Source organism: Panthera uncia (genome assembly GCF_023721935.1).
Source record: "Panthera uncia isolate 11264 chromosome B2 unlocalized genomic scaffold, Puncia_PCG_1.0 HiC_scaffold_24, whole genome shotgun sequence".
Classification (NCBI taxonomy): domain Eukaryota; kingdom Metazoa; phylum Chordata; class Mammalia; order Carnivora; family Felidae; genus Panthera; species Panthera uncia.
The window spans coordinates 757,730-778,556 of NW_026057580.1; the positions used below are offsets into that span (position 1 = coordinate 757,730).

General features: G+C 48.7%; 1 protein-coding gene across 1 annotated transcript in view; it reads left to right on the forward strand.

The window, feature by feature from the left end:
• TRERF1 (transcriptional regulating factor 1) overlaps positions 1-20,827 on the forward strand; it is a 209,501-nt gene that overhangs the window by 150,012 nt on the left and 38,662 nt on the right. The window contains 1 exon segment of the mRNA XM_049653258.1: positions 19,042-20,742. Coding sequence (XP_049509215.1) covers positions 19,300-20,742 — 1,443 coding nt within the window. The 5' untranslated portion in view covers positions 19,042-19,299.

Here is a 20,827-nt window from a genome sequence, read left to right on the forward strand (position 1 = left end):
GGGACACTGCAGAAGATCACAGGAAGCCTCATCCTTGGGCGTCAGAGGGCTGGAGGCCCAGACCTTTGTCACTAATTGTGTGACCTGGGGCAGATTATCCCCTCCATATTAATCCCCTCGTCTTTTAAATAGGGAAAACACTTCTAACCTCACAGGTTTGTTGTGAGGACAAAACAAAATTGTTGTGAGGACCAAACAAAATTGTGGACAAAAATACATGTCTGTGCTTTGTTCACTGCTTTCCAGAATGCACACCCTCCTGTGAACTCCTTGATGTCCCTGTCACAGACTCCACATTGGAGCCCAGATGATCTGTGGCTGTGGACCAGGGGACCTGTCTGCTCTGAGCTCTACAGATGCCTGCAAACACGCCCCATGGTCATCAGGCCAGGCCACTCTGTATCTCAGCATTGACCTCATCCCAGGGCTGTCAAAGAAATGGAACCACGAGCTTCTTATTTTATTTGGAGGGGGGGAAAAAAAAAACAAGGAAAAGAGAAAAATTGATTTTCTTTAACCTGTAGCTTTTTTTCCTTTCTACCCTCCTTGCTGTGAGTGGAATTGCCACTTCATTTTTTTTTTTAATTTAAAAAAATGATGTTCTGGGTGATGGAGCATAATATTTAGACATGTTGAACTGACAGCTGATGGGTGTGTTATTAATACACTATCACCACAAATCATGTTGCAAGGGTTGGTGGGGAGGAGATTTGTGTATAAATGTGTGTGAGCTCACACGCTTGGATGATTTAACGTAACTGGGTGGGGGGGGGCGGGTCTAGTGACCCTTATCAAAAGCAGCTCTTGGGAAGGTTAGCCGTGGGACATGGTCTGCTCTTCAGAGAAGGATTCCTTTGTGAATTGAGGGGGTCTTCTCCATGTTATCCTGTAGGAACAGAAGTTCTCCCCTTCTCCCCACCCTGTCTCCCTCTCTCATGTCCTTAGTGCCCATGGGTACGACATATTATGCTGGTCCCTGAAGACGGAGTTGATGAGGCACTCCTTAGGGGCACCTGGGTGACTCAGTTGGCTAAGCGTCCAACTTCCGCTCAGGCACGATTTCACGGTTTGTGAGTTCAAGCCCCGCTCTGCGCTCTCGCAGAACTCACAGACCTCCCAGCCTGGGAGCCGTCGGTCCGGCTGCCTCAGTGGCAGCTTCTGTTGTAGGTCTCAAAACAAAACTGAACTCTCACAGTACTCCCCGTCTTCACAGGTACAAACCTGACATCTGGGCGCCATCCTGACATCTCCCCCCCAGCCCCCCTGTACCCATCCACCACTAAGTTCTGTCACGTTCACCCCCAAATAACCCTCTGTCACTACTCACATCCGAGCTGCCTGGCCTGGACCACCATAGAACTAGGTCCCCCCTGTATCCCCACTCACCCATCTCCAGTCCACATCTGCTCCACAGATCCACAAACTGTGGTCCGTGGGCCAAATCCGCCGCTGCCTGATTTTGTATGGCCCATGAGCTCAAAATGCTTTATACACATGAACACTTGATGATACGGGAACACTGGCTTTGAACCCCAATTAAGCAAAATGTTATCCCTCCAAAAAATCTTTCTGTTCTCCCCATTAACAGATCTCTATTACAAAAAAAAAGTACTCCATTATTAGTATGTTTTCAGCTTCCTTGAAAAATTTGTAGAAATTTATATATCCTTTATCACATAGGTGTCCACATCATAGCCTTGGTTTTGCCATCTGGCTGCAACACCAAGAATATCTTCTGTCTGGCCCTTTACTTTGAAAAACTCTGTTGACTTCTGGTCTACACTGTGTTCTTTTCAAGATGGAAATCTGGTGAGTCACACATGCTTGGACGACACACACACAAACACACACTGCTGAAACTACTTTTATGGTTCCCCATTACTTTTAGGATAAAGATAAAACTCCTTACCCTCAAGAACCTTGGGTGGTCTGGCCCTTGCCCCGCTTCCAGTTTTATCACCATGACCCTTGATCCCGCATTTCAGCCACCCTGGCCCTTTTGTTGTTGTTGTTCCTTCTGTCTACCGTGTTCCCACCTGCCACAGGACCTTTGCCCATACTGCTCTTGACTGTATGGAAAGTGGCAGTTCACATCATTTCCACACCCTTCTCGTCTTTCACATTGTAGCCTCACTGTGACGTCCTCAGAGGATCCTTCCCAGACCTCTCTGCTGAGGTCACGGCCCGTTATTATAGCCATCCATCACATCCATCACAGTCACAGAGTTACATTTTTCTGTGTCTGACACTGCCTCTCCAGACTGCAGGCCCCATGAGAGCTGACACCAAGTTGTGTTAGCCACCCCCTGTTCTGTATAGTATATAGTAGGCACTCAATAAATTCTTTGTTATAATGCATGGCTGAGAGTCAGGGGAAGTTTTCATAAAAGATGTTAAGTCTGAGCAGGAACTTGTAGTCTGAGAAGGTGGAAGATGAGAGAAAGTGATTTCAGGCAGAGGGACCAGTATTCTGGAAGCTCAGAGTAGCTCCATAGGTCTGGTGCTCAGGATGTGTATGAGTGAATGGATGGGCAAATCGTTGCACAGGTAGGTGAGCCCAAATTGTGAGGGCCCCGTGTGCCAGGCTGAGCTGTTGGGAATCTTCTCCTGTTGACCAGGGGGACGCTGGACGTTTCGGGCAGAGGGGTGGCGTGGACAGGACTCCTGGGGGGTAAGTGGGCTGGAGGGAGCGAGGCCAGCCATGACTTGGCAGGGGAGTGACAGGAGAAGATGGTCAGGCAAGGCCATGGAAGAGAGGCCGACAGGAATTGATAACCTATTGGAAGTAAGGGGATACTGGGCTCTTGGGGGTCCCAGGTTTCTGATTCAGGCCCTTCTGGTACTTAAGACGAGTAAAAAGAGTTGGGGCAAGGGTAGAGGGGTGAAAGTTCATGTGGGGCCCAGGAAGCAGAGGGAGTAAATGCCTCCAATCTCCATTTTCTCTGCAAAACAGAGTCAGAGTCAACTGCTGAGACAAAGGCCTTTTGGGTTCAGGTCACGGACCTTGGCGCTTTGCCCCTGTTGCCAGCCGGGGGGTGCCACCTCTCCCCCAAAAGGGGATTCTCCTCAGCCAGGAGCAGCGGGGGGGGGCACTCAGACTGAGGATTTATGTCCCAAATAGCTTCTCTGCGGGTTAGTAGGACACTCCAGGAGATTTTATAGACCTGCCTTTCCTCTACCTTCAAACGTGATGGCTACGTGTCCTCTGTCAGAAATCCTACCTTGAAGGCCTTTGAAAAAGGCATCTGGCTTCCAGAAACTGTTCCCCGAGGGACTACCTCACCCCTCTGAGCACCACGAGGACCAGCCCTCTGCCCCTAGAGAGTCTGTCTGACCCGTGGACAGAGCTGACATGTAAAATGCACAAAGAATAATGCACAAAGGTGTGGTTCAGCGACATACTGCATTTTTGTGGTTCACAAGGCACATTCACACACAGGTGATGCACTCTACAACTACCTTCACCTAATGATTGGCACCTGCCCTTCTCCCCCCGCCCCCCAGACCACCCACACGGCCCCCTCCCTCACAGGTGTGGTTGGGGCCACACGGGCACCTGCTTCCAACAGTTGTACTCAGTTCCGTAACCGCGTAGATGAAATGTGACGTGAGCTGATGACCTCTGAAAGCCAAAAAGAAATAGAAATGCGGTTTTTGTGAAAAGGCAAGTGAACGCTTTAGGAAGAATTTATAAAAGCAAGCCACCCAAAGAAAACCCCTGCTCAGGTGTGTGCACGACAACTGCTGGAGACCCGCGCTAGGTGGAGAAAGAAAACGCGTCTGTTAGAGGAGTCTGCACCATGGCTCCTTGACTGGCGTCCTCAGTTTTCAGCTCCTTTTTACAGACACCGGACTAGAAAGTGACAGGTTATGCACGCATCCCGGGGTGATTTATGCAGAAAAGACAAATGCAGAGCTCTCGTCCACAGATCCACACCCAAAGGCCTGGGCCCCACCTCAAAAGATTAGTAAGATATTTGCATTTGAAGTTAACATAAAATTTTAAGGGGCACCTGGGTGGTTCGGTCAGTTGAGTGTCCGACTTCAGCTCAGGTCATGATCTCACACTCCATGAGTTCGAGCCCCACATCAGGCTCTGTGCTGACAGCTCAGAGCCTGGAGCCCGCTTCAGATTCTGTGTCTCCCCCTTTCTCTGCCCCTCCCCTGCTCTGTCTCTCTCTGTCTCAAAAATAAATAAAAACATTAAATAATTTTTTTAAAAAACCATAAAATTTTAAGGCATGAATGTAGGGCTTTGTAAGTGTCCGTGCAGGTTTTTCAGTGTTTTATTGTCTGTTTGTTTTTGAAGAGGTAATAGCTTCCCATGGTTTAGTAATTGAGAGAAATATTAAAAGTTATAAAATGAAGTCTCCTTCCCACTCTCTTCCCATTCAGCCCGGACACAGCCCCTCCCGTCCCTACCCCACCCCAAGTACAACTCTTACCGGTTTCTTGGATCCTTGCAGATTGTCTTGATGCCCAACAACCAGCCGTGAATATAAGTCGGGCCTCATGATTCACGGATTCCATGTTTGCAAAGTCTCCTACTCTCTCAAATTTATTTGCAACCCCCAAGTCCATACTCGCGGCACTTTCGAAGTCATTGGCGGACGTGCACAGAGCAGTGGAACATTTGATTTGCCCCACACGCATCCCCGGCTGAGGTTGACCTGCGTGGTGCATTGCCTTCCTGTTTCGGCTCTTGTGCTGCAAACAGGTGTCCTTTTCCCAATCTGTTTGGTGCCACGTTTGTCACATTCTTGTGCTTCCTGTTGATTTCACTGTTTAAAATGGCCCCCAGGTGTGGTGCCGATGTGCTGTCCAGCGCTCCGAAGTGCAAGGAGGTTGCGTGTGGCTTATGGGGAAAATACTTATGAGATAAGCTTTATTTAAATAAGAATGAAAGTGCTGCCGGCTGTGAGTTCATTGTTTATGAATCAGTAATATATATATTAAATAAGGTAGCTTTGAACGGAAACACACATAAAACAAGGTTGTGATCAGAGGCTCACGGGAACCTAACCTCATATTTCTTCTGGAAGCAGTGGTACACTGTTCACTCATGAGCTATTCGTGGTGACTTCACGGGACATATTACTGCTAATAATGAGGATCAACTATTTACATATATATATGTATATTCCTTTTTCTAAAATTTTTTTAATGTGTATTTTTGAGAGAGAGACAGAGTGTGAGCAGGGGAGGGGCAGAGAGAGAGAGAGAGAGAGGGAGACACAGAATCTGAAGCAGGCTCCAGGCTCCGAAAGCCCGACACAGAGCTCGAACTCACGAACCGCGAGATCGTGACCTGAGCTGAAGTCAGACACTTAACCGAGTGAGCCACCCAGGCACCCCTATATGTGTATTCTATTTTAATTTTGGAAAGCTTTCCATATCAGTTCACAGAGAGTTTCTTTGCTCTTTTTAACATCTGCATAGTATTCCATTGTGTGGTTATTCCTTAATTATCTCTAATCAGTCCCTTAGTGATTGGCATTTGAGATGATGTCGATCTTTGGCTATTCAATACAATGCCACAGTGTGTATGCTTGTGTCTAGGTTGTTTGGATGTGTCCATCTGTTGTCTGTAACCAGCTTACTAGAAGGGGAATTCTGAACTCCTGGGTGTATATCCTGAAGAGAGTCTTGGAGAGATTCATAGGGGGCACATCAATGCTGTCACAGGGTGTCAGTGGGAGATGGGTAGGGTAGTGAAGTGTGATGGGTGCAGGTTCCCACCTGGGGGGGTTGTGTGAGGGGCGTGTAAGGGACTTGGCACTGTGTGTGGCCCGAGGTCAGCATCACATGCGTGTTAGCTGTTATCTTTCTTTACCATTCTTCTTTATCTTTATCATTCTTCCTTCCCATCTGCCCGGTAGCGTTAGTCCAGCTCACCCGCATGGCATTGGGTGTCTGTCCTGCTGCCCTCCCATCAGCACCTCCCTGCAGTCGTCCTCCACCCGGGGCTGGAGGACACCTGGGCACTGTTGGGGACAATCTTATGCTGGCATCCGAGGCTTAACCCTGGGCCTCACCAGCTTCCTGGAAAGAGGAGTGTCTCCTTCACCTCCTGGTCCTTAGCCAGGCACACAGCACTCATGTTTGACAAACTTGTTTGCCGAATTCTGTGAATATTGAGTGGATCTGCTTTGGGCCCAACACTGGTCACGGCACAGTGGAGAAGGGAGGGCGAGACATAAAAATAGAGCTATTAAGACACAATTCTGCGCCTTTAGAACTTAAATTCTGGCCTTGGTTGGAAAATAGAATATCTGAGGTGACTCCCTGATGGAGTGATATTTCCAACAAGCAGAAGGATGCATGTCTGGGCCTGTAAATCCTCCCTCTGCGGTTTGGTTCTCACTCTCCCCGAGGCCCCCAGCCTTTAGGGGCTCTATTTCCACCCTCTGATTTCAGCCACAGGGGCCCCTGGGGGATGCCTCACGGCAGCGCCCTGGTCTTAGAGCAGCAAAGGGAAGTTGTCTGGGCAAGAATTTGAGACAGAGAGATAATGGCGGCCAATGACCAACTGGATATCGGACTTGGGCAAGTCCAGACAGGTTTTGGGGCTTCTCGGGGATATAAAGGATTACCAGAGGAGAGAGCAAATTCAGAAAAGGTAAGATACCCTCCTGATTCCCTGAGGCCTCTCAGTAGCCGTTTGGGTAGATGGAAACCAACCCTTGTGGCTTTCCACATCATCCACATTCCCACTGTTGACAGTGGGAATCTCGGGTGAGGGGGTTGTCGGGCATGTTCACTTCCAGCTTTATAATGTTTGAATCCTTAGAAGCATCTATTAATTATAAATTGGGTGTCTGTCCTGCTGCCCTGGGTGTCTGTGCTGCTGCAACCTCCCTCAGCACAACAAAGAACAAAGGAGACATCTTGGGGCAGCAAGGCCACTGAGTCACATCTTGGTCAGGGGGCTACAGGGTGACAGGACGTTTGAGGTGGGCTCTGAGGCGCTGTGTCTGGCTTCACTGAGCAAACACCTACATGGTGCCAGGCGTGAGGCACAGGCTGGGTCCCAGGGCTGAGCAAGATGGGATTCCAGCTGCCCTCAGATCTGGAAAGGTGGGGGCGTGCGCCATGATGATGGGCCCGAATCCAATCCACGGGGGCCTGGCGGAGGGAGTCACTCAGGAAGTGCCTCTGGGAAGGCCTCCAGCCCCTGACACAGAGGTCCCTCTAGCTTGTCCCACAATTCCCCCCAAAGTCTTAGAACTCCGAGACAGAAAGGGCCGTGCGGATGCTTGACTTAGCCCCCTTATCTTCCAAGTGAAGAGCCTAGGGGCCATGGCATTGCCCCAGGGTGGGGCTGTGTTGCTGCTGTTTACAGAATGCCCAAACGTGGCACTGACGTCATAACCCATGGAACCTCCTGGAGACCAACAGACACCCACGCACAAAGAACACTGAGGCGCAATTATTTTACATACAAGGGAGCATCACTTACTTTGTTTCCCAGTGAGCTGTAAGCTGTGTTCCACGAAGAAGTGTGTTTTCCCCAAGACCCCGACCCCATCTTTAAGACCTTGGGTGTCCAGGGACATTTGTTTCTTATATTCTGATGTCTTTGAAGACCTCAGACCAAAGCCAAGCCAGCTGCTCCATTTGGGAGCTAAACCCCTGTCCGACTGCGGCTCAGGTCACAATCTCATGATTCATGGGATTGAGCCCTGCGTCAGGCTCTGTGCTGACAGCTCAGAGCCCAGAGACTCCCTCGGATTCTGTGTCTTCCTCTCTCTCTGCTCCTCCCCCACTCATGCTCTGTCTCTCCCTCTCTCAAAAATAAACAAACATTAAAAAATTTAAAAATGGTAATAATAATTCACCCTGAGGTCGGAGGCAAGGTAAAGGAGTCAGATCTACCCTCCAGATCTACCTACCTTCCAGCCCGTCTTCATCCCCTACACTCCCTACGGCTTCGTCAGAGCATCTGGAGGGGAATCTTCCATTCTCCCAGCCGTGCCCTGCCCTACCCTACCCTGCCCTGCCCTGGACAGCTTCAGGGATGAGGATCCTTTCTTTGGCTGTAGTCCCAAGTGTTGATTCATAAAAGCGGTGTCCTCGGTCCTCGGGGGCAAGAGTGGTGGATCCTCCCTGTGGCCCCAGGCCCGGACCCCTCCAGATGGACACCCCACAGAGATACGCACCCCCGTCCCCAACAGCAAGGGTTTGCCCACTGTGCCTCATGGGCCCTGGTGGGAATGACCTCGCCCCTGCCCCCTTTGAGGTCCTCCTTTGCCTCCTCCTTGTGAAATTCCTTGGAGTCTTTAGGAAGCCCCGCCCCTGCCCCCTCCCCGCCCCAGACTGTGAGCTTAAAGTGCAGATTTTCAGGTTTTGATCTCCCTTTAGCAGAGTCCTGGTGCAGGAGGTCCTTGGTGTGAGGTTGTCTGAAAGAACATAAAGGGTGGGCAGTGGCCATGAAGTCCCCGGTCCGCTCAGCTGTAGGCCTCTTGAGGCCAACGGCAATGACCTGGTCAAGTCTCCTGGCACAGGTAGGTCTTCAGTATGGTTGCTGGTTGATTCTGAAACTCTCCTAACAACTCCTTCTTAGGAGAACCTTGTAATTATGGAGTAGCCGGTGTTTGGGTCACTCAGCGACTCATGTGGGGATTGTTCAGGTGATTCCCCTGCCCCACCCTCTCTCTGCAGACCTCTTGGCTGCATCATCTGTCAACCTCCCCGTCACCAGGAGGGACCAGCTGTAGTTGGGAGGAGCCTTCCTGGAGGATCAGGCAACCCGAGTGGACCTCGTCCCTGGCATACCCCACCCAGAGCCTATTGTATCTCTCCCTTAAGACCTAAGGTGCCCTAAGTGTGGGGTCATTGTTTCCTACGCTGCCTCCACGTGTCAGCTTCTCTCTGGGATGTAACTGACTTTATCTGTACTCATGTGAGGAATGTGGATCTCACTGGGTGCGAATAAGCAAGCCTCACTCTGGTCTCCCAGAGCAGCTACGTCCGGTGGTGCTGGGAGTCAGGAAGGGCTGGGCCACGTCAGTTCACATCAGCTGCCTCCTCCTCTCTTCACTTCTCTGTCCCAGAGGATGTAGACACCAGTGGTATCCAAGCTGGGTGCATTTGCCCCTGAACCGTTGTCAGTTTCACACCTTGAATGCTAATTAGATGCCAAACAGTTAGCAGCCTCTGCAAGTTGATAAAAGGTGAGGCAGGGATTTTACGGATCTTGTTTAGGCTTCCTCTAGAAAAACTTGGCTTAGTAGTAGTTCTGGATGTATAAACACATGGCCAAGGTCCAGGAAGGGCAAATGACTTGCCCACTTTCACAGAGAGAGTCAGTGGAGCCAAAGCCCAGGTCTCCTTTTGGCTCCTCCTTTGCCCCTCTATCTAACTGCACCATATCATGTGGGGCTCCTGGCTGGCTCAGGCAGTAGAGCATGCAACTCTTGATCTTGGGGTTGTGAGTTCGAGCCCCACACTGGGTGTAGAGATTACTTAAAAAAATAAAAATAAAATCTTTAACTGTACCATATCATAGAGTCAATGCCCATATCCCTAATATCTCTACCCAGGCCTAGCCATTTGTGGAGGAGGGTGGTTTGAAAAACTATATACAGGAATATATCAACAAGGCATGCTCCAACCATAGCCGCCTCCTCCAGGAAGCCATCCTAGATTCCTTTGGTCCCTTATCTCCCCACATCCTCAGCATCCACATCCTCCATGCCAGCTGGGGTTGGACAGAAGGGGCCTGTGGCAGTCGCCACCAGGGGAAGACAGTGTTAATTCCCTGGTCGAGAACTACTGCTAGCCCAGAGGAGAGAGCAGTGACAGTGAGGACCAGAGAAACCCGCACACCAGAAAGTGAAATATCTCCTATTTCACCATTTCCTAATGGAGAGCTGTCCTCAAGAAGCAAAATCCAGACTCCATTTTGCAGGTTCCCAGGCTGTGAGTCAGGTTTCTTCCTCGTTCCTGGGCTTATTAGAGTGACAGTTGATGCCACAAGATGAGTCTGAAAGAAGGAGGAATAAGTGTCCCTTGGAGCCCAAAGGAAGTCTTGGAAGTCCTCCCACAGTGGAGGGTCAGCAGAGACCCAGGGCAAGGAGCAGCGGGCCACCAAGGAACAAGAGCAGGCCAGTCACTCTGAGAGGGGGGACGTTTCAGTGCTAATCACTGTCGTTGGCAGAACTCGTCCGTGGTAATTGGGTTATAGGATTATAAAATACCCACCGGCTTTATTCAGAAGACTAATTAGAAAGTATTTAGAACAACAACGTTGCTGTAACGGAGACCATGAACCACGGGCCCACGTCTTGGAGAGCTGCCCTTGGCCTCTGCCTCCTTGGGGAGCTGGGGAGAGAGCTGGATTGAGGAGAATCCCAGGAGAATCCAAATGGAGCTCCTTTGACAGACCTGAGGGGAAGGGCTTGCCTAAAACCCAAGCCAAGTCATTTGGGGAATTGTGTATACAGTCTCTGAATGATGACCCAGTGTCGGAAGAAGGAAAATCTTTTTGGTTTTTCTTCCTCCAGCGAGCGGTGGTGGTCTGGCGGGAGCAGGGTGTTACCCCTGCTGAATTATAAGCAAACAAGTCCCGCTGGGTCCTCGGCCAAAGTCAACTTCCTCCCTCTCTCTCTTTCTGGTTCAAAGGGTAGTCCTTTTGGACACATATCCTCCTTGAAGATTGTGTTCTGTCTCCTGGTGCCCTGGGGGTGCAGAGGGAGTGGGGTGGGTGGGGGGGGGGAGACTTTGATGCACCAGAATAAGGGTCGGCAAACTTTGGCTGGGGCCAAAACCAGCCCACACCTAGCCTTGTACCACCTGTGAGCTAAGGGTTTTTACATTTTTTACACGGTTGAAGAAAAATCAGAAGAAAAAACAGTAATATTTCCTGATACGTGAAAATTCTGCCCCGATTCCAATTTCCGTGTCCATAAATCAAGTTGTATTCGAATACAGCCACGCCCATTCATGGATATATGATTTTGTGGCTGCTTTCACGCTGCAGACCTAAAAATATTTACTAGCTGGCCCTGTGCAGAAAAACTCCTGTGCTGAGAAGTCTGCGTAGAGCCTTATAATCTACTGTATTCCATGAATCGGGCGCTTTACAGAGCACTCGGCCTGAAACAGAAAATAATAGGTTCTGTCCCTGGGTCCATGTCAGGGGTGAAGTGCGCTACGTCTCATTTGTTTGGCTCAGCTTTTCAGTTCGCGGAGCGTTGATGGAGCATTTGTTGTGTCCCAGTCACTGGGACACACAAGATGGGTAGAATGCTGTCCCTACCTTGGAAATGACTGCACAGCCAGTGGGCAGATGGGCATGGATGCAGGTCGTGTGGCTGTAATGCTTCCGGGGGAACAGAGAGGGCACCTCAGGTTCCGAGTGAGCCTTTTTTTGTTGATTCCACTCTGGAATCCCCGAGCCTGGCTCTAAGGAAAGAACTGATCACAGAAATGTGAAAGTAGTAAGTTCTGTTTCATTTGTTCGTGCATGAAAAAGCTCCTGGTGCCAGTTATCCAATAGGAAGTGTTTTACATACTGAGCAAGACATTATTAGAAAAATTATTAAGACTTGACTCCTCAGTTGGTATTATGACAATTCTAGGAGATTGACTAATCCACCAAGAAGAACAGTTTCTAGGTGGTAAATGGTATATTTAAAATACCCTTTGATGGGGCGCCTGGGTGGCTCGGTCGATTAAGCGGCTGACTTCGGCTCAGGTCATGATCTCACGGTCCGTGGGTTCGAGCCCCGCGTCGGGCTCTGTGCTGACAGTTCAGAGCCTGGAGCCTGCTTCGGATTCTGTGTCTCCCTCTTTCTCTGCCCCTCCCCTGTTCATGCTCTGTCTCTCTCTGTCTCAAAAATAAATAAACGTTAAAATAAAATAAAATAAAATAAAGTAAAATAAAATAAAATACCCTTTGACAAGATGCCGAAATGTGGCATGCTACCGTCTTTGCAGAAGGCATGGAATGGAGGTGGGAGTGTGTACCAGCATTCTTGTGTGAGCATAAAATGTTTCTAGAATACACCGGAACCTGATTGTCCCAAGAGGACTGGGTTGCTCGGCATCTGGGGACAAGGATAGGAGGAGGACTTTTCATGTATACCCTTTTTAAAAATTTTGCTCTAACTTTTCAGTTTATTTTCAAGCATTTATTTACTTGGGGTAGTTTTCACTCTTTTGTATACTGTTACACTTCTTGAATTTTGAACCCCTTAGATACAGTTCCTATTTAAAAAATATATATATATAAATTTGGGGGCCCTGGGTGACTCAGTCGGTTAAGCATCTGACTTCAACTCGGGTCATGATCTCACGGTTCATGAGTTCAAGCCCCACATTGGGCTCTCTGCTGTCAGCACGGAGCCCACTTCAGATCCTCTGTCCCCCTTTCTCTCTGCCCCTCTCCTTCTCATGTTCTTTCTCTCTCTCTCTCTCTCTCTCTCAAAAGTAAACATTTAAAAAAATAAATAAAATATATATAAATTCAATGTAAAATAAATAGCACGTAGTTTTGCTATTACCTCCTTAGGTCTTCTTAGGGAAGTCATTTTCTTCTCTCTTCCATTCCATGTATGATTCTTAAATGCCTGCCGCTGTGAACCAGACACTATTCTGGGCCCGGTAGTAGTTACGTCTGTGGGCCTAAACTTCTCCATCTGTAATGTGGGCAGACTAGATGACCTTTACAGTGGTCTTCAGCTTGAGAGGGCATCAGACTCAACAGGAGGGCCCATTGAAACACAGACTGCTCCCCCCGCCCCCCCACCAACCAAGTTTCTGATTCAGTGGTCTGGGTGGGGGCCAAGAATTAACATTCATAACGAGTGCCCGTGTGATGCTTATACTGCTGACCCAGGAATCACAATTTGGGAGCCCACCTCTAACTTTGCAGGGTTCTATACTTGTAAATAAACTACCTTTCCAGTTTTGAAAATATGAGGGAATTAAGGAATAGAATCCTGTAGCTCAGAACACAAAGCAGACACATCAACAGAAGTAAAATTATCTAGCTTCCACCCACAGGGGCACGGTGGAGGGACATGAAATCAGGTCATGGTCAGAATCTGGTGAGTTTCGATAAGTAATTCTTCCTGTGGGAGGTAACGTGGTGCAAAGAAAGCCTTTTGAGGAGGGTTTAGTGGTGAGGTTTAAGCTAGGCAGGGCATTGTGTTATCACCAGGCCTAATGCCCACAGGATAACACTGCTGAAGGTCATTTTAAAGCCCCCACAGTTTATCCCTACCTTACAAATTCAGTCTGATCATTGGTGAGTTCCTGACATGGGCACCTGCACCTGACTTCGTGCTTTTGTGCACACCGTTCCCTTGGCTGGAGTACCTTCCTGGTCCTCTCGTCTCTGCATAAACCTTATTTGTCCATCAAGACCCAGGTGACTCTTACTGTCCTCCAGAAGAACTTAACACACACTCAGCCTACACTGAGTGTCTTTTTCTGCCAGCACCAATTCAGTGGGACACTTGATCATTGTCAGGTTTTTTTTTCTTCATTCATTCGACACATACTACCTCTCCTTCAACAAATCCTTACTGGAGAGCCTACAGTATGCTGGACATTATGGTCGGTGTGGGGAGACATGGTTCCTGCCCTTATAAAGAAAGATCCAGTAATCAAATAATGACACTGGTGGAAGTATAATTACAGGCTGAGAAGAGTGGTTTGAAAGAAAGGAATGTGGTTATATGAAAATGTATGAGAAATGACCCTGATATTGACTTGTGGTTGGGGTCAGGGTAGACTTCCTTAGGAAATGTAGTCTAAGCTGCGATCTGAAGGATGCTCAGGACATGACTGGATGAAGAGGTTGGGGAAAAGAACAGCTCTCCAAATTAGGGGATTGGGGGGACACCAGCATATGCAAAGACCCTGTGGTGGAAGGCAGCATGGCAGCTTCAAGAAACTGAGAGAAGAGGGGTGGGGGAGAGGCGGAAATGGGTGGTGGGCATTGAGGAGGGCATTTGTTGGGGTGAACACTGGGTGTTGTATGTAAGCGATAAACCACGGGAATCTACCCCCAAAACCAAGAGCACACTTTACACACTGTATGTTAGCCAATTTGACAATAAATTATATTTTAAAAAATAAATAAATAATAGGAAATTTACAATTAGAAAAAAAAAGAAAGAAACTGAGAGAAGACCAGAATGGCTTGGAGTGGTGGGATGGGAAGGGGGTAAATAACAAAGAGAAGAGAGATACACCACCAGGTTGGGAGACACTGCAGAGCCTGATCGGCCTTGTTCATGATTTTGATTTTTAACCTACGAGCACTAGGATATGCCATCAAAGGATTTTGAACAGTGATGGGATCAGAGTTATGTTTGAAACGCTCATTCTGCTGCCGCTGTCTGGCGCATGGGCAAGACTCAAGGCAGAGAGACCAGTAGAAAGGCTGTTGGGATAGTCTGGAAGACAGATGAGGTGTCTTGGATTAAGGTGGTGGTAGGGGAACCAGAGAAAAATGGATACAGTTAAGAGAATATTAGGTAAACTGATAGGTCATGATGGTGATTGGTCAAGGGAGAGGGAGGAGTCAAGGGCAAGAGTTTGGAGGAGCATCCATTTGGGGGAACATGATGTTGACTTGGCATTTGAGCATGCAAGTAGAATTTGGGGCAGGCAGTGGGGCTGGGGGTAGTGATTGGGAGTCAGCAAGGTATAGTGGTGAGTGAAGATGTCAAGGGAGAGAGCTTGCTTGAGAAAAGGGGAGGGTGTCTCCTCAGACTGGGCCATAAACCCCTGAAGGAGGGTCACTTCCTATTGGCAACACAGGGGGTGTTTCTCTCATTTCTCCCTCTGTTCTTCTGCTCACCATCTTAATTATGTCTCGCCTGGATGCAGCGAGAGCCTACTAATCCATGACTTCTCAAATTTTAATGTGCACACGAATCACTCGAGGGTCTTCATAAAATGCAGATCCTGATTCAGTAGAAGTAGGCTGAAGCCTGAGACTGAATGTCTCATAAGCTTCCAGGTGATACGGGCCACATTTTGAATGAAGGGAGCTGGTCTCCCTGCTTTAGAAGTTCAGCACCGTCACACCCAGCATCCTTGGGCCTCTCCTTGGAAGCCTTGGGCAGCCATTCCTGGCCACATCAGGATCTACTCCAGCTGTCTTTGGCCAACCATGGTTTCCTCCCACTGCTTCCCTTCATCCACCCTTCATTCTACCAAACCAAGCCAAATCCCTCCCTCTGAATTTATCCATCTCTCATCGTTCAGAACGGGACAGAGACCAACTCAGTCTAGCACCTGGTCGGAGGGGGAAACTGACATGGTCTTCCAACTTTTCTGCTTAAAATCCTTCATAAAAGGATGTGGTAGCCGGGGCGCCTGGGTGGCTCAGTCGGTTAAGCATCCGACTTCAGCTCAGGTCACGATCTCACGGTCCGTGAGTTCGAGCCCCGCGTCAGACTCTGGGCTGATGGCTCAGAGCCTGGAGCCTGCTTCCAATTCTGTGTCTCCCTCTCTCTCTGCCCCTCCCCCGTTCATGCTCTGTCTCTCTCTGTCACAAAAATAAATAAACGTTAAAAAAAAGTTTAAAAAAAAAAAAAGGATGTGGTAGCCATTTGCAACAACATGGATGGAACCAGAGGGTATTATGCTAAGCGAAATTAGCCAGTCAGAGAAAGACAAATATCATATGACTTCACTCATATGAAGAATTTAAGATACAAAACAGATGAACATAAGGGAAGGGAAGCAAAAGTAATATAAAAACAAGGAGGGGGACAAAACATAAGAGAGTCTTAAACACAGAGAACAAACAGGGTTGCCGGAGGGGTTGTGGGTAAGGGGATGGGCTAACATGGGCAATGGGTATTAAGGAGGGCACTTGTTGGGATGAGCACTGGGTATTAGACATAGGGCATGAATCACTGGAATCTACTCCTGAAATCATTATTTCAGTATCTGCTAACTAACTTGGATGTAAACTAAAAAATAAATAAGTAAATTTTTAAAGAATATGGTAAATGTAAATAAACACCTCACACATTTCAGGTTTACATCTACATTTTTTCATCATACATTTGCAGAAGACGCAATTTCCACTATGTTGTACACATTGATTATTTTTAAGTAAAACTACTACGTCACTGTTTTAAATTTATCCAGTGGAATCTAAACACCATAGGAATTTGCTACCCACCATCATCCATTTTAAAAATGCATGAGCATGTTCTTCACTAACAGTCCGTGTTCCTTCTTGAAGGAAAATTTCTTCTTGAAATTTTATTTGTTTTACTTCCCCCGTGGCATTTTATCCTAATGGAATATATCTAATATATTTTTATGCTTAAAACTCTTTTGTTTGTTTCCCTATCATATTTCTCTGTACCAATTGTATATGAAATTAAAACTTTTTTTAATTTCCTGAAATCGTCAAGCGCGACGTATTAAAGTTTTCTTCTGGTTTGAGTTATTGTTAACAGCTATTAATAGGACACAAATGATCAAAACGACATCAACGTATTGCTAACTCAGATAAATAATGAACAAACATAAGTAAAATGATACTAACAACGGTAACACTGGATGACTTTTTAGAATACTTCTTTTTTTTTTTTATTGACTTACAGCAAACACACCTGTGTGTGAGCAGATCGGAGCACACAGCTTGAGTTGTCAGTGTGTGCATGCCCATAACAGCTATCACTCGGTCCAGAAATGAAATACGGCTGGCACTGGGTTATTTCTCCGATCTGTTTCCATATCCATGGAAGAATATTATATATTGTAGGAGACAGGGGCCAGCTTGATTACATTTCCGTTTTTCATTCATATAGATGTAAGCCCTGAAAACCCTCATTCACATGAACTGACAGAAATGGAAGTTTTGTTCTAAAGCAGGATCACTCAGTTCTTGATCTGCTTCCGAATTATATGCCAGAAATCACCTAGTGATCTATCGCGAACAATTAGATTTTAATTACTTCTATTAGGCCTTCCTAACAACAACAGCAACAGAAGAATTGGAAACCGTCCAGCTTCCAATAAATGATTCACTACTCATTTTAGAGTGGTTATTTTTTCCCCCTTAGCTTTCTAGGTGTCCTTTTGCGTGGGGGGGGAGGGGTTACTGGGGCGATAATAAACCCAGTTAAGGTTTGGGATGAGGTAAGAAGTTTGTCTTTCTTTTGTAGAGGAAGAGGGCTGTTGTGAGAGTGCAGGTATAAAGGTCATCTCGTACCTTCGTCACCGATCAGTTCTAGAAAACAGCTTCTGTGGAAGTTCAAGGATCTAGGAATTGAGTTTCTCTTAAAACTTTGAGGGGTGCCTGGCTCAGTCCGTTGAGCGTCCTACTCTTGATTTCAGCTTAGGTCATGATCCCAGGGTCGTGGGATCAAGACCTATGCCATGGAGCCTGCTTAAGATTCTCTCTCTATCGGGGCGCCTGGGGGGCTCAGTCAGTTAAGGGTCTGACTTTGGCTCAGGTCATGATCTCACAGTTCATGAGTTCAAGCCCCTCATCAGGCTCTGTGCTGACAGCTCGGAGCCTGGAAACTGTTTCGGATTCTGTGTCTCCTTCTCTCTCTGTTCCTTCCCTGCTTGTGCTCTGTCTCTCTCTCTCTCTCTCTCTCAAAAATAAATAAAGATTAAAAAAAATTTTTTTTAAGATTTTCTCTCTCTCTCTCTCTCTCCCCCCCCGCCCCCTCCCCCACTTGCACACACTCTCTCTCTCAAATAAAAGTTAAAAAACAAACAAACTTTGATTTCAGTGTAGTGCTTGAAGAGTCTTCGTGTATTCCCAGGGGTTTACATATTCCAGCTAGAAGTCCCCTAAAACATTTTTTTAAAAAGGGCGGGGGGGCACCTGAGTGGCTCAGTCAGTTAAGCATCTGATTTCAGCTCAGGTCATAACTTCACAGGTCATGAGTTCGAGCCCCACATCGAGCTCTGCTGTCAGTCTGTCAGCGTAGAGCCCACTACGGATCCTCTGCACTTCCCCCCCGTTTGTGCTCTCCCCAAAATAATTATTTTGAAAAAAAAGAAAAAGAGAAGTCCCCTATAGAACCTGTGAGACTCACACCGGACTAGACCAGTCTCTCCAAATTCCCTAGTTCATGTTCCTAAGACTTGTCCCACCGTGGTTTTTTCGTGCCAGGTCATCACTGTGCATACATGTTTCCCTGAGTAGGAACCTCAGAAAGTGAGGAACTGTGTTGACCTAACAGGCAGACTAGCATGTGCAGTACTCCTCCTTGGAAATTTATCCAGTTCTGTTTCGTATCCAGCATAAGCTTTCTAGTCTATGTTCCCATATCTGTTATTTTTTTTTTAATTTTTTTAAATGTTTATTTTTGAGAGAGAGACAGAGTGCGAGTGGGGCGCGGGGCAGAGAGAAAGGGAGACACAGAATCCGAAGCAGGCTCCAGGCTCCGAGCTGTCAGCACAGAGCCTGACGCGGGGCTCGAACTCGTGAACTGGGAGATCATGACCTGAGCTGAAGTCAGACGCTTAACCAACTGAGCCACCCAGGCGCCCCCCCCCCATGTCTGTTATTTTTACCTTTTTATTACATGCATCTCTTTTCTCCTTGTATCATACTTATTCATGTGACCTATCATCACCTTTTCTAACTATAAGCATCTCAAGAGCTGGCCCACGTCCTAATCATTTCTTAGCATTGTGCCTTACGCTTAGTAGGTGTCCAGTAAGTGTTTGCTGGGCGGAGAAGTTGATAAATGAAATGTCCTAAACTTCTTCCTATCCCCTGCAGGTCCTAGGATAGTGCTGGGCTTTCAATAGCCGAGTCCCAGAAGAATGGATGAATTAATCAGTGAGCAAAACAATGAATTAACAGATCAATAAGCTAATGAGCCATTGAGCAATGGCTTGAAAGGAAGAGAGTTCATGTCTCACATGAGGGTCCAGATCTGCAGAATCAGTGTAAAGGGTGTGCAGTGTATGAAACAGGCTATTTCTAATCAAGTCTCCTGTTTTGTATTTAATTCTGTAACTGGTCGTGGTAGATGTAATTGCTCGCGCAGAGCATCCAAGTAAATCCTGTCCTGTGCTTTGCATCTTGTCTTGCAGGTGTGAGCGTCATCTCTTCGCCACGGTGGTGTTTGGTCCATACCTCAGCCCGGGTGAGGATGTAAAACCCCCCGCTCTGCACATGAGTGGTACAGGCCAACAGGAACATCTGGCTGCAGCCACGTCCACAGACATGTCAGCCGTGGAATAGTGTGGACGCCTCCTCTCAGCTTCTCAGGGTTTCAGTCCTTTTGGGTTTGTCTCATTGACCTTTTTTTATGGTTTTGTGGCTGGACGTTCACGACCAAGGCAGGCGCCATGGGGGATCAGCAACTATACAAGACCAATCACGTGGCCCACAGTGGTGAGAACCTTTTCTACCAACAGCCACCACTTGGCATCCACGGCGGGCTGAACCACAACTATGGGAATACAGTCGCCGGGGCTGGAATGGATGCCCCTCAGGCATCGCCCATCTCCCCCCACTTCCCTCAAGATACTCGGGATGGTCTAGGCTTGCCTGTTGGTTCCAAAAACCTTGGCCAAGTAGATACCTCGAGGCAGGGAGGGTGGGGAAGTCATACAGGACCCGGAAACCACGTCCAGCTCCGTGGCGGCCTGACCAACTCAAACATGATGTGGGGGACACCGGCCCAGGCTGAGGCCACCGATGGCTACCAATATACCTACTCCCAGGCCAGCGAGATCCGGACCCAGAAACTCACCAGCGGTGTCCTGCACAAGCTAGACTCCTTCACCCAGGTGTTTGCCAACCAGAACCTGCGAATTCAGGTCAACAATATGGCCCAGGTGCTGCACACCCAGTCGGCAGTGATGGACGGAGCCCCTGACAGTGCCCTCCGCCAGTTGCTGGCCCAGAAACCCGTGGAGCCCCCAGCGCCGGCTATTCCTTCTCGCTACCAGCAGGTGCCCCAGCAGGCTCACCCTGGTTTCGCTGGCGGGCTGTCCAAATCAACTCTCCAGGTAGGGCCGCACCCTAGCCAAGGGCATCTGTATTATGACTACCAGCAGCCACTGGCGCAGATGCCAGTGCAAGGCGGACAGCCACTGCAGGCCCCACAGATGCTGTCCCAGCACGTGCCACAGATGCAACAGCACCAGTATTACCCGCAGCCGCAACAGCAGCAAGCCGGGCAGCAGCAGATGGCCATGCAAGAAATGCAGCAGCAGCAGCAGCAGCAACAGCAGCAGCAGATTCGCCCACCACAGCCTCAGCAGCCGCAGCAGCAGCTGCAGCTACAGCAGCGGCAGGGTTCCATGCAGATACCTCAGTATTACCCATCCCAGCCCGTGATGCAGCACTTGCAAGAGCAGCAGCAGCAGCAGCAGCAGATGCACCTACAGCCCCCTTCTTATCACAGGGACCCCCACCCGTACGCCCCGGAGCAGGCACACGCCGTCCAGCTGATTCAGCTGGGCTCCATGCCCCAGTACTACTACCAGGAGCCCCAGCAGCCCTACAGCCACCCCCTCTGCCCACAGAGCCACCTGCCCCAGCACCAGCAGCGCGACGACGGTCAGCCCAAGACTTACCCAAGCGACAGGCAGGCCCCGGCCATACTGAGCTCCCACGGCGACCTGGGGCCTCCTGAGGCCGGAATGGGAGACCCGGCCAGCTCGGACCTGAACCGGCTCAGCGGTGCCCTCCCTCATCGGCCACTCCTGTCCCCCGGCGGGATCCACCTCAACAACATGGGGCCTCAGCACCAGCAGCTGTCTCCCAGTGCCCTGTGGCCCCAGGTATTCCCATGGGGGGAGTTTCTCTTGGTATCTCGGGGTGCTGCAGGGCCAGCCAGGGCTGAGTGTGTGCGGAGCCCCGTCCTCT